General features: G+C 36.4%; 1 protein-coding gene across 2 annotated transcripts in view; it reads left to right on the top strand.

Moving 5' to 3' along the window:
- The window catches only part of RUNX1T1 (RUNX1 partner transcriptional co-repressor 1), a 160238-nt gene that overhangs the window by 13533 nt on the left and 131839 nt on the right, over positions 1–14866 (top strand). Inside the window, exon 2 of one of the 2 annotated variants that reach the window (XM_063299473.1) lies at positions 11662–11834. The exons of the other annotated variant lie outside the window; for it this stretch is intronic. Within the exon in view, the coding sequence (XP_063155543.1) occupies positions 11747–11834 (88 nt within the window). The 5' untranslated portion in view covers positions 11662–11746. The remainder of the gene's footprint in view (positions 1–11661; positions 11835–14866) is intronic. 2 annotated transcript variants of the gene reach the window in all.

Genomic DNA, 14866 nt, shown 5'->3' with positions numbered 1-14866 from the left:
AGTACTTATCAGATACACATAGTTGTCAGGTCAAAAAGCATATTTCCAATTAAAAGGCTAGTCTATTTCTCTGTTCTTTCCTTTTCCATAATCTCTTAAATATATTGTATTCATTAAAATTGACCAGTGGAACAGTAGTTGTACAATGAGTAGAGGACAGTAATCCCATACACAGTAATTTAGGAGCAAGTGGGACTTATTATAGATTAAACATACATACAGTGGCATTGTTAGTAGATTAACCAATGTATTAAACAGTACAGCATTACCTATGGCAGTAGCATTTAGGGCTGAACAGATCTGTTTCTATAATGTTTGCATTTTTCATACAATTCTTTTTCCATTCCCTTTGTACAACAGTTGTGATTTTTAATATAAAAAGGCACTTGAAAATATGTACAATCTTCATATGCAGTTCCATTATACAGTTTTGTGCTGTTTGCCCTGGCATATACATTTATATACTTTTTTGATTGGGAACTCCATCACAAAGTATGAAAACCATAAAATAATTGCATTCAGATTTGCGTATTAGTTTAGGGAAGCATGAATGAGTATGGTTTGTATTAACATATGAATCAAAGTAATTCCTTCCTCATCCCTAATATTGTTGTTCCCACAACATATATTTCAAAGCTATTGTTAAGAGATTGCCATTCTCTTAATTTTGTTTTCTTTGTTTGAAAATGTAACATGGATCTTAAAGTAGTATTCAAGATAGCAAAATCAGCCTGTTTGGAATTATCTATCACCTGTCTATGAACAATGTTTCTAAAGTTTTCTTCTCCAATATGTTTTCCTAATTACAAGGAAAAGCAGATACTGCATACATATTGGCAGATGTTAGTTGTCATAGTTTCACAGTTGCATTTATAAGCTAAGGTCCAGTAACTGTCTTTCCCCTTGGGACAATCAATGCTGCTCTGTGAGTTTCGAGGTGCTCCTATAATAAACAGAACTGGGGCATATTGTACTAGTAGCAAGCGTGAATGTTTACACAAACATAAAGGAAGAATATACATTTAAAATCATTATCATTTTACAGGATGACCCAGGTTAAAATGGGATTGGAATAGGAAACCTTGGGGAGTTTATGATCCTGGAGGCCCACTGCCAAGGAGAATAAGTAAGATTAGTTAGTCTGGCTTGGTATAAACTGGCTTCTTATACAGTGGCTGTTTTCAAGTAATAATCTTCGATGTGACAATAGGGTGTTATGCATACATAGGTTTGTCAATCTTGGAGGTTATGTTTTATCTGTACACCTTCTATTATTTATTATTTATCATATGGCACATTCACATCACAGTTCAATAGAATAAAAACACAGGAGATAAAATACAAGATATGAAATATAGAATATAAAATTACATACATATATCTAGATTACAAATGTAATTTTTTGCTTCATTTGTCACAACCAGGAAATTGGCAAAATTTCTGTTATAAGCTCTGTTTTGGCACTCTGTCACTATACGTTGGATAATTTGTTTTTCAGCCCCACAGAAAAACAAACACCTTCTATTCCTATACACATTATGTGAATGCCCATGGGCTTTTTGAAGCTGAGACCCCCGTGGAATCGGAAAGAGAGGAGCAACACAAGCAAAATACTTGGGGTAATTGTAATAATACTGTTACTGAAGGTGATGAGGATGACGACAGTGATGCTTATGGATTCTGTTTGTGGGTTACTCACTGAGAGGTGGTCAATAAGGAGAAATCCTTATTCATCCATATCATTAATGTACTTGTAGAATCCCAAATAAGGAGAGTAGGAGTTTAGGCAGCTAATGACAATTCTGCATTGCTACAGTTTCTTTTCTGAATTCTGTCTGTGTGTGTGTGTGTGTGTGTGTGTGTGTGAGAGAGAGAGAGAGAGAGAGAGAGATCAGCTGCAGTGGTGGTAGCAATAGGCAAATAATGTTTGCAGCTGGGCAATTACAGAAGTCCCTAAGATCTGTGACTGTCAGCCATGAAAACAGATGCCTTCAAAGTTATGTTTTTCTTCTATGTGGAAGTCACTGGCATGGAACAGATGCCTTCATTCTGAAGAAACTGGACTCTGGATATAATTGATTCTGTCTTCTCTTTGTTCTCTAGGGACTGTCCCTCATCTGTGACATTAGATAAGGGAGATGGAAGGAAAAAGGGAAAAGAATTGTTTGTAGAGAGTTTTCATAGTGTGATACACAATTCCGATCTATGTGTAACATGTAATTTATTTTCTTTTTTATGTTTAAAGATGAATCACTTACTTTAGTTCATGGTGTAAAGAGCTTTTTTTATTAGAGTTTCTTCTTGGCAAGTATTAAATCAGCATGATGGTTTGTGTACCACCTGACTGTTTAGGATATAAGCACCAGGCAATGGACAATTTTAGCTATGTAAGCAAATACAGAATGATTACATTCAAAAGACTTATGTTTATTATCTTTTCCATCTCTTAAAAGTGGCAGACTTAGCTGGGAGCTGTTGTACAAAGTTTATAAACCCACAGCTTTTCATTTGTGTTACATAGGCAGTTTTGCTAAAAGCTTGCTTGCTTGCTTGCTTGCTTGCTTGCTTGCTTGCTTGCTTGCTTGCTTGCTTCCTTCCTTCCTTCCTTCCTTCCTTCCTTCCTTCCTCCATCACAATTATGAAGAAACACATAACAGTGAACAAAATGGGCCTTCTTTAATGAAAAATAGACTAACCAATTAATTGTAATAACTAAATTATGCAGAGCTGGATTGAGATTTACAGCATGATTAACCTGACCTTTGGTTAGCAATATCTTTCAAGGGGACCAAATTTCAATTAACTTAGTTGAATAAGTGTATCTAGGATTTTTATCCTATTTGTTTTGCTTTTTAGAATCCAATTTTCATCTTTCCAGAATAATATAGAAGTTGAGGCTCTTCCTCATCGGTACTTTGATTTTATTTGTTCAAGTTATTTCACAGATTTCTCAACTCATTTGGCTTAATTAGATGAACAAATTGTTCTAGTATGGTTTGTGCAAGTGCTAGAAGTAGAATCTCATCTTCTGGATTGATTCTGCTACTGTAACTTTGGATACAGGCCATTGAAAAACGGTCTCTTTGTATGAACTTGAAGATATTTTTTTTTGCAGACTCTCCAAGCTGTGGAATGATTTAGTGAGTTTTGCAGTAGCTGTTCTTTGTAAGCTTGGCTTTTTCTCTATACTTATAAATATTAATTCATACCTAAAGGCAAGAGATACCCTTTTTTCTTTTAGAATTATTCCTAAACTATTTGAAATGTTATAATCTCCTTGTGTTGTTATATTTAGTTTATTCTCAGTTTCATTCTTCATATTAAAGTGGTTGAGTGAAGTTGGCTGTCCTCCAAACCAGATGATCAACTGGAAGTGTGATGTTTCATGTTCTAATTGCTCATGGATGCTGAATCACTGTTCATAGTAAACTTAGCAATATCTCCAGTGTCCTTGACTGGAGGTGTTTGCAGATTCAAATCTTTTATTTTCAAGTCTGGAATACAGTATCAAGATCTTAAGGTCTGGTGTAATCTGCATTACCTATTTACAATGTTAATAACTACAGAGCTACACTTTCTATTACACCATAGTATAGTACAGCAGAACAGTAGTTGAAGGACTAATCTTGAAACTTAGTGCAATAACTATAGTGGGGGTGGGAGTAAGATACAATTAACTCATTGGGGATTTCTTCTGAGGATTGTGTGCTAAATGGGTAGAATGACAAGCTAGGAGTGAGCAAGCTAGACCCAGATTGTTGTTCCAGCTTATGTGAAGCTAGGTGGGTGACCTTGGACCAGTTTAAATCTTTCACTGGAGTTTATTCACCTGGTTGTGAAAATAGAATAAGTAGAGGAGGATGAGGAAGAACCATATATGCTACCTTGGATTCCTCAGAGGAAAGAGGGGATAAACATTTATTTCATAAATAGAAAAATAAGCAAGAGCCAAAGTCTTTGTGGAGGTGGATTCTCTTCCTTTCCGCCATGAGAACCCTTTGAAAAGGCACTTTAAATGTTAGATCGTCTGTCTCTCTTTGTTAAATACAAGTTCTCTACATTATGCTTTATTCTCTCCACCAGATCTGTTGCACTCTCAGATGACTGAGAAAACAAAACAAAACAATAACAAAAAACCTCAGGGCACAGCTATATAGATAAAACAAAGTTGATTTAATTTTTTCCCATGGTTCCACGGATTTGGGCTGAGCTTGGCACGCAAATATTTTAATTTTGTGGTAGGCATTGTGCTTTGTTTTTTTCACTTCCTGCACCACTTTTGTAATCTCTGCTTTGTGATACCATTTTAAAAGGAAGGAATAAAAGGCTCTCTGTGATGGGATTATAGTAGCTGCTCTAGTCCATCACTCATTATGTCCAAGTGCATGGTCATGACCTGGGACTACTTTGAAAAAGGGATCTTCTTCCTTTAAAAAATGTGCCGTTCCTGTTCCACATTTGCTGGTAATCAGAATTAAATTAATAATAGTTGCTGTTTGTGAATTCCCCACTTTCACCCCTGTACATAGATGGCTTCCATTCATTTATATGGTGGGAAATAAATTGTTGTAGTTAGCTTTGGAAAAAAACAGTGCAAACCCTCTGATGTTGGCCTTGTGTTGCAGATTGTATTGTCTTCATACTTGAATTGCCCACCTTGAAAGGGCATGTTAATGTTTTGTAATCTATTGCAGTTTCTTGAAATTTGAGCTCCTGTGTATCTCCAGACTAGAGCCCATGGCTTCCAACTGGAAATCACATTGAGTATAGGATTTTTTTTTATGTGTTGATAAGAAAGGCCAGGGGGGATTCTTTTTGGTAAGGCTTTTGCTTTTGAGTTGAGCTATAGAAATACACAATAATCTATTGAAACAATACAAATATGAAGCAGTCCTCTTTAACGGGGGAAAGATCTAGTCCTCTTGACAAAGAGTTCAAAATGCAGCAAAACCAAGAAGGCAAATAAGATGAAGACCAAGTACACGTATCTGAACTAGGAATGCACACTGAATACCTTTATTGTTCCTAATAGCTTCTCTGTATGTGGGGTTGTGATTATTTGCTCCTAATAATATTTGCTCAGAAAGATTCACTTTTGAGTGTCAGCTGGCTCATGCTGGCTGACATGTTACAGGTATGCGTGGTGTGCTGGATATGCCATAAATTCCATTTAATTTTGCTGTACATAAACATAGTCTAAAAACAGGAAAACAATAAAGTTGAATGTGCATAGAGTACACATATGCACAGACCATCCAGGGAAATTTTACTTCCAATTATATTGTTGGACTGTTTTTTCTTTGCTTTGGACTTTAGGTTTTGCCCATATTTGTCCAGATCCAGCTCTAGTCACATAATGTTAGACATGGTGAGCTGCATTAGTATTGAATGGGGAAGATCATCCCTTGGGTAATGCTGTACAAGAAGATATTGATAGTCAATTGTATATGCTAATAAATATTTAGTTTATTGTCCTAGCACTCTGCATATGTTATGTGTTCAAGGTTCGCATGTTTCCCTCTATCTCAAGTGGGCAGAAAGAAGATAATGTGCAGTCCAGCAGCCAAGTATAGAAATTGAATCCTTAAAGTTAATATGGTATACTTAATAAATAAATCAGTTTCATTAAAGTTTGGATGAACATTGGCTTGTTTCAACTGAATTGTACAGATAGTCCTTATTTAATGACCACAATTGGGACTGGCATCTTGGTCATTAAGTGAAGCAGTCACTGAGCGAAACTGCGACTGTGCTTACGATCTTACTTCAGTTTTCCTTTGCTTTACATCTGAAGGTTGTAAATGTGAGGATTAGTTGCAAAGTTACTTTTTCATCACTATCGTAACTGCAAATGGTCGCTAAATGAGGTGTTCACTAAACAAGGACCAACTGTAGTTCAGATAAACCAGTTTCCAGGATTCAGGTAAAATAACAAGCTGTAGATGATTAAAGTGAAATCCTGAAGTTTCCTAATAGGTATACCAGAAAAGGGAATAAAATTAATATTTATAAATAGCACAGTTTATCAGACTTGGAGATCAGAATACAAATAAAAGTACACATGTCCTCTTAAATCAAAATCAAACTCATTATTTAGGAATACCACTGCAGTGCTGTAAACAATTATTATTGTGTCATGAAAGAAGTAGAACAAAACTGGGCAGTATTTTCCAGACCCACCAACAGATAAGTGGAATGAGGTATATATTTAATGGCCTACCTGCTTTATTTTAACTAAACAGGGTGTTACGTGTACATCTCAAATATTGTTACAGAAAAGGCATTGCAGCCATGGGCATCCACAGGCTCTGGATTTTGATCCTTCCTGGTGCAAGGGTTTACTGTAATATTCAGACTGTTTTTATTTTTCCAATCTTGAGTTGATCTGATTACATTGGAATGACAACACTGGAAATAAGTAAGTATTGGCAGTGCTACTTGTGTAAGTTGGTCCTTGTCCGGTTAAAAAAGGGATATGAAAAATTTGCTAATTGTGTGCCAGTAGTGTTGGCTCAAGAGCAATCTGTCTGACTTCAGATGCATTTCTCATGTGACTTGCTGTTGCTGAACAAATTGCTTTCTCTTTTCCAATGGTAATGTAATCCTGTGTGTGTTCAGGTGAGGAAAGGATTCCTGACAGTAACTAAGCAATACAGGAATTGGTAACTGCATTTGATTTTCTTTTATGTTGATTTCAATATGTGCAGTCTTTACTTCCTATTAAATATTTTGGAAGATAAACTGATGTAAGAATGATTGGCCAGGCCCAGCAGCCCCTCTTCTTAAAACCTTAGCTCAGCTGAATATCTTGGAAGGGAGTGGAGGAATAAGATAAAAGTATTCCAACTAAGGTTAACTGATTTCAATAGAAGGCTCTCTCAAATTATTGCATTCTGCACAAAATAAATACATTTCGCATATGGTTAAGATTGATCAAAAAATATTCTGCATGCCAGTGATTACATCCCCATCTGTGATTAAGGGTTTCTGTCTGCATCTGGTTTTCACATTATATTTCTGTAACAAGAATCGTTTATATGGCAGAGTTCATTCTCTGTATTTTCTATTAGCTGCAGCTTGAACTACTGCACGGATCACAGATTTACACATATGGCTTTAATTACTTCATACCATTGAGAAAAAGTAATATTTGTTTGGAAATTTATGTTTTTCACCATTTCCATGGTTATACAACATGATGAGCTTTTTAAATGCCATTCTTAGAGAGAAATACAAATTGTTAAAGTTTAAAAACCACTTAGGTGGATTTTAAATTGGTCCAGATTTTTAGTTTCAAGATTAAATAATATTTTGCTTAGTACCCTTGCAAAAATTGTAGAGAATTTCTATTCCTTTAAAAGTGTCTATTTTCAAACATCTGTAAATATCTGTAAGATGCTGTAATTTGCATGCAATCACAGTATAATTAAAACTATAGTCTTTATATTCTGCTTTGGACCTCAGATCACCATTTTGATGATTTTGTGTAATTTTTATGTCATCTTCTAATTCCCTTTTTCTTGCATTGAACAGATCTGTGAAACCTATAAGTCTAATTATAGTTGTTGTCAAAAGTATTATATAAAGCATCTTAAATTATCTTTTAATTCTACAAAATAAATCTTGAAATAAGATGTCTCGAAGTATGACCATTATTCATCTAGGTTTGCATGGTTTCATAAGGAAGTTTTGTAGCTGATAAATACTAGCTTGGCAAAACAGTGCAGCTTTCAAGTTTAATGAGAGGATTTTGAAGATATTATAACAGTATAAAACTTCTTTTTTCACTAAAAACTTGGAACATATCTCATTTGTGGCCTGATTTTTTAATAAATATTTAACTTCCATTAAAACTGTTAGTGATTTGGCTGCAAAGGAAGCATTGATTAATAATGTAGCCCTGACATCTCAGATCTGGTATCCATGAGCACAACTGTGCCCACTAGGCCAGAGTGTAATGTGCACCAAGTGATTTTTATGAAAGCGAATGGATTGATTTTTCCATTCACTTGCCAAGATTTTATTATCTACCTATCTGTCTATCTATCACACACATACACACACACATATGTGAGGCTGGGGACTTACTTCCTGATTCCAGCTTTTCCACCATTATCTAAGGTACAATCTTTATTCCTCACAAAGGAAAACTTGAGACAACAGAATCCCTTTTTCCCACCCATTTTTCAACAGGACGCCTATTTTGCCCAGTCAGTTGAAAATGGAGGATGGGGCAGGGCCACAACTGATGGGGGGGGGGGTCAAGCAGGGCATGTGCCCTGGGCACCGCACTGGGGGGGCACCAAAATGACAAAATAGTATTTGTATACTGAATGTTTTATTGATTTAATGTATAATAGAATAATGAAACTTGCTAACACCTCCCTCACCAATCCATGGGGGGCACAGACCTAGCTGTGGGCCTGGGATGGGGGGACAAGGAAATCACTGCTGCTGAAACTCCTTCCTTCCTTCCTTCCTTCATTCCTTCCAATTTTTTAAAATGTTTTCTGGTATTTTTTTTTTCTCCTCTTCCCCTGTTTTCTATAGAGCCAATAGCAATTGCCTTTTCAAATTCTCCATATTTGAGCTCCTGAACGAAAGGGGAGATAGATAGATAGATATAAACAAACAAACAAACAAACAAATAAGGGAGAAAGTGGTGGATAATACCTTCAAATCTTTCTGAGGGAAGAAGAAAATCATCTAACATTTATAGGTACTATTACTAGTAATAAAAATGGCAATATATGATAACAATTGTGCTCTTTTTAGTTTTTACTAATTGTCACCTCTAATTAATTCATCGGACAGCAGCACTATATTGAAGTTTGATGAAATACAGGTGGAAGTTCTCAAATTTAGGGGTTGCTTGCTTACACTTTGTATGTGTGTGTGCGCATGCGTGCACGTGCCTTTGAATCAGTCTTGACTCCTGGCAACTGTCTGGACAAGTCCATGCAGCTTTCTTGGCAGTATTTTCAGAAGTGGCATGCCATTGTCTGCTTCCTAGGGCTGAGAGACTGGCCCAGGGACACTCAATTGGCTTTGTGCCTTAGGCATGACTAGAATGCCCATTCTCTTGGTTTCTGGCCTGTTGCTTTAAACGCTACACCAAACTGGCTCTGTGATACATTACTATCAGGTAGGTAGGTAGGTAGGTAGATAGATAGATACATAGAGTGTGTATATATATACACATTATATGTGTGCCTCTGTATAAACACACACACACACACACATATATGTGCATACACACTTTCCATAACATCATGTTACCTTGGTGTTTTACAGAGCAAAACAATGTTTAATTAATTAATTAATTACAGGAAAATGCAGAAATAAAGCAAATGAAACAGAGAATAGGTGCAGGTTTTACATTTCTATTCTATTAAAAAAAAAACGGTCTCCTTCACGGTCTGGTTGAATCCTGTTGACTTCATTGGCAATCTATGGAGCATTTTTGGCAGCCCTATTCCTGGTCTAAGATTATTGTAATTGTCCCTGAGATAATTCACTTGAAATACTTTGAACAAACTTGTATCTGCTTAGTTTAATATAGCTTTCCCTTTTTGCTTAGTTGCCCTTGAGGAGTTTCCTCTGCCTCTTTTGTTAGTGCGCTTTACTCATTAAGACATTCTGTAGGTAATTCCATTTACTTCTGAACATGTAAGCCTCATTATTGAGTTTTCAAAAGCAAAGTAAAGTATAAAGGCTTGTAGAATTGAAGGAATATGTAGGATCCTAAATTGATCTCTTTAGCTTTGCATTGTCTTCAATAACTGACAATGATTCACTGGAGTTTCTGATAAGAATTTTTTCTAGCTGGATATGTAGGGAGAGTATCGTAGACCCTGTGGATAGAAAGCGTATGCTTATAACCCACTCTAGATTTTACTTTCTTAAGACAAATTATGGATCCTTTGAATAGAACTAGCAGGTGTGATATCAGAAAGGAAAGCACTATAGTTAAAGAGTGTAACCAAGAAAGGCAGTTTCTAAAAACTTAGTAACCCACTTTTTTGTTTGTTTTTGAACAAACTAAAACAAAACTAAAACAAAGTTAAAAAGAAAAACTGAGAACAAAACAAAAACAAACAAGGGGGGGAAAAAAAGAAAGATGCTTGGGAGTAGATCTAGTGTACATGCATGAACTCATTTAATGCTTCTATTAAATAAACCCAAGTAATCTTGGGCTGCTTGGCTTGAGTTTGTATTCACCAAACTGATAATTCAGATACACATTCTTTTCTGAAAACTGAGACAGAACTTCATTTTTTGACCTCAACTGTTTACTTTTAGAATATGGCATTGCCCAGGCCTAAATGTAGACAGGGAGCTGTTAGACCCACCATTGATACTTGCCCTAGGATTCTTTGTTATAAAGTGCCATTTCATTTCCTATAATGGGGGATTTAAATGGTGCTTTCCAGCAGACTGACATTGACTTAGAACACTGTTGTTGCTATCTTCCATGGTCTCTTCCAGGCAAGCCTGTAAGGTGCAACTAAGGTAAGAGCATAATCTAGAAGACCGTTTGCTAAGAGCCTCCACATAAGTGGAGTGAGAATTATTCATATTAAGAAATACCCGATCCCTTTGTATCTGGTTACTGTTTGGAAGGAAAGAAGGAAGCTTCATGCAGAGATGCAGTAGAAATCCTCTTCTGAAGACAGATAATTCTGCGGTGTCACTGCACTAGCACCTGGGGTTCATCAATAATATCAAATCTCGTATTGAGATCTAGCAGATCCTGACTGCAAAGAGGCAGGGTAAGAATAGGCAGTTACCCAGTGGGCAGCCTTCTCTCTTGATTCTGCACAAATTGGAACTACTGGGCTATGGTATACTTCAAAAAAAAAAATAAATCAATGAGATGTTAGTATGGCAGGTTGCTGGGCTGAAGAATAACTTTACAATGGTACCCAACATGATTTATTGCATTTCACTTGTCTGATTCCATTGAAGCCAATGGAAATGTCAGCTGAAGGAACAAATTTAGTATTTTAAATGGTTGGAAAACTGTAGATTTGATTCTGAAATCCTAATAGTTTTGCAGGAGATGGTATCAACAACAAAGCCTATGATATGCATTCCAAAAGCTTCAGATTTAGTCCCTGCTATCTGTAATTAAAAAGAATCAGGTATCCACTGATGAGAAAATTTTATCTACCTGAACTTTTGGAAGGCTGAGCAGATAATTGAGCCTTGTAGCCTGACCCAGGATAAAGCAGTTTCCTTAGTTTCTATAAACAGTTGATTTCACTTAAGTCTTGGAGGTCATCCAGACTAGTAATTTGAAGCGTAATCCAGCCATCACTGTGGCGATATAAAACATGTCTCATTAGTAATATATTGTTACAGCAGTGGCTGGATGAGGCTATAAATTACTAACCTGGAAGAGCTCATAGTTGCAAAGCTATATATAATTGACTTTATCACTCTTCATTCGGCATTTTTTGCATATTTCCTAGAGAATTAAACATTTACTAATATATTGGATTCAGATTGTAATACAATGAAAAATGTTGCCTTTAGGATTATGCTTTTTCATTTTTTTTTAAGAATCTAGTATTATCATGTAAACAGAAGGCCTTTGTGCTTCAGACTGGCTGTGATATGTGCGTTTTTGTTTTTTTTTCCTTTTGTTGTTGTCAATAGAAAAGATTGATCACTGGGCTGGTGAACGTAATAGCGGTCCCAGTCAGAAAAGGAGAGAGGAAATTAGCAGGAAGATTGGTGGAGAATGATATCTGTCAAAAGAAACACTTGGAGAGCACTGAGTTTAGTAATAGGTGACTGCCGGAAAAAGGGGAACTTTGAATTTTGCCAAGGTAAGGAACAGATTTGTAATTAAACATGCTGTTTTTGAGAAGAAAAAAAAATGATTTATTTTGTCTTGTTTCTTAACTGTGTGTTTAAATCACCTTGCTATCTTATGTGTTTCCCACTCCTCCTAAATTATTTGGTATCTAACGATTTAAGGCTTTTGGATTTTAGATGGCAAGTTTACAGAATCTATAAAAGAAAATGCCCCATTTGCTTTTATCTCAAATGAGTGAAATGCCTAATTGAGGGGAAGAAGACAAATATGTAATGAACACATACACCTTGCCCTTGACTGCAATTTCTTCCTTTCCAATTTTGGATTTAAGCGTCAACAGTATCTATATACAATCAGACTTTCTCACTATGGCTTCTTTGTGTAGTTTGTTCCAAAAGCCAGAATCCTTGGTTTGCAAGACATGCTAAAAGAAAAATAAAGGCATAAACAGCGTTTTAACTACACTTAACTTGTGGGAAGAGCCTTCAGGTGTATTATGAGCAGTATATACAGTATTAGCATTCTGCTGATTTGCTTTTTAGCTGAGTGTGATATCCAGATGCAGTCAAAGTTTAAGTCTAGGATGTTAGGTCCTTTCCCCAGAGAACTTAAAAAAGAAGGAGAGACCATAGGAGAAAAGGCTGATCATGGTTATTCAAGCTATTCTTAGGCTTAATTATAGGCTGAGTTGCTATAGGAAATAAAAAAGTTTCACTGAAAAGATGGGTCTTAAGGAGAAATTGAAGAGCTTAAGAAGATGATGCTATACGTCTGTTCTCATGTGGCACAGCAATGAAGAAAGCATGAAGGCTTTTGATAGAGCAAGAGATCTTAATGTTTAGTACATCAATGTTAGATCCAATATGTGCCCACAAAATGAACAGGAGTACTTTGAATGGCAGGTGTACATGTGGGAAGGTTGAGATGGCATAATTCCATCCTTATCACACATAGATACTGTAGGTTTTCAGTATATATGAATGGCTCTTAAAAACTATACATGTCTACCCATTTATTCAGAAATAGATCAGTGGCACTAATGAAGGAATTGTAGACAAAGTGCTTTACGGTAGCATCAACATTGTTTTTAAACCTGGATTCATTTTCTGATTTAGATGATATTCTTGACATTCTTGCCAATATGTCTTTGAGTTACTGAATAATTCTAAATGAGTTGAAGTAAAGGTAAAGGTAAAGGTTTCCCTTGACGTAAAGTCCAGTCGAGTCCGACTCTAGGGGGCGGTGCTCATCTCCGTTTCTAAGCCTTGGAGCCGGCGTTGTCCATAGGACACTTCCGGGTCATGTGGCCAGCATGACGACACGGAACGCCGTTACCTTCCCGCCGAAGCGGTACCTATTGATCTACTCACATTTGCATGTTTTCGAACTGCTAGGTAAGCAGGAGCTGGGATTAACAACGGGAGCTCACCCCGCCGCGCGGTTTCGAACCGCCGACCTTCCGATCGACAGCTCAGCAGTTTAACCCGCAGCGCCACCGCGTCCCTAAATGAATTGAAAGGGCAACAATATTTTGAACGTATGATTTGGTCTATATGGGTAGATAACGTACAAAGGGCATAAGGTATATCCATTACAAATGGCAGTGTTGGATTTTGGAAGCAATCCGTGATAAACTCTAACTATTTCCTGCCATTCGGGCTACAAACACTTCATTTGCCCATGGCTCTGCAAATAAGGGAGGGCATGAATCATTTATTTTCATGAAGTCCTACATATGTTCATTTCAATCAGAGCAGCTCTTATTAAACCTTCAAATTAGGACAGATTTCACCATCTTTTCACTTTAGTTGATCATCCTGCAAATGTTTTTCTTTTCAAATGATGCATGTTCATAATTTGCCACTTTGCCTCAAAGTATTTACAAAACATCTTGGGTATCCTTCCCTAACCGGTGTCTGTCAGAAGTGTTGGAACTACAACTGCCAGAATTCCTAGCTAGAATCTTCTCCAGCAATTATTGCTGTCTTCCCTTCTCCAAATGCCTGACTGCTTGGGGAATATTGGCCTTCTGCCATCTCATGAAACTCTTTGTAAAATGTTGTTGTTCTTGTTTTTTAAAGCTTTTTTTTGGAACACTTTAAATTCCATTTATTTCAAGGCAAAATGAAATACATCTTTTTTTTCTCTTCTAGAGAATCAGTATGCTTGAAAATCAAGTTGTTTATTTGGAGTATAGGAATAATTTCAGAAAGTTTTGAATGAAAGGTCAATAAAACCTCAATTTTAAAAATTAATTTTGGCAGCCTTCAAATCATAGATATGCCTAGATCTTCCCACAGTCATGCCACTAAAATTCAGTAGCAAATTGCTGATTACCTGTGATGCAATTTTTAGTTTTATTTCTCAAAAGTTCACAAAGATCCCACCATAGATAACATTTAACATTATTAAGGGGTGTATGCGAGGGGGGGGATCAGTGACCACATGATTGAAACCCCAGAACTTTTTAGTCACATAGAAAGGATGGTGCTTCATCACAGAATTGCAAGCACCATCTTGTATTTTTTACACCGCTCTGCACATGCCCCAGCTGATTGTGGAATGATTTGCCTCTGACCCATTTTCTGTCACTGCTTAGGGAGGGGGCCTAAATGTATCATTTTCCTGTGGCTTTTCAGAGTTTTGTTTTGCTGCTGTTTGTAGTTTTAATTTGATTTTATTACTGTTTGTGGTTATATTTTTGTAAGAATCTAGAACCATTGAGATTGGGCAGTTTATACATCATGCCTTTTATATATCCATGGTCTTAAAGACATTTAAAAAATAAATAAAAATGTTTCTTCCTATCCCCTTTGTCTGTTGTCAGGGTTTTTCAGACTGGGTTCCACCAAGTTCTAGGGTTTTCCAAAATGTTGATGGTGTTCCGTGAGACACAAAGAGCAAAATAAAGGGTTCACTCAAACACAGCTAATTTTCTGTCACTAGAGCTTTGCCTTTTTATTAGGGGTTCTGGGATTTTTTTTTAAATAAGTTACACTGTCTGAAAAAGTTTGAAAACCCTTGGTCTATGTCATAGCCACA

Source organism: Candoia aspera, chromosome 3, assembly GCF_035149785.1.
Source record: "Candoia aspera isolate rCanAsp1 chromosome 3, rCanAsp1.hap2, whole genome shotgun sequence".
In the NCBI taxonomy this organism is placed as follows: Eukaryota; Metazoa; Chordata; class Lepidosauria; order Squamata; family Boidae; genus Candoia; species Candoia aspera.
Note: the sequence above shows the minus strand (reverse complement) of the source record. Positions and strands in the feature narration are given on the sequence as shown.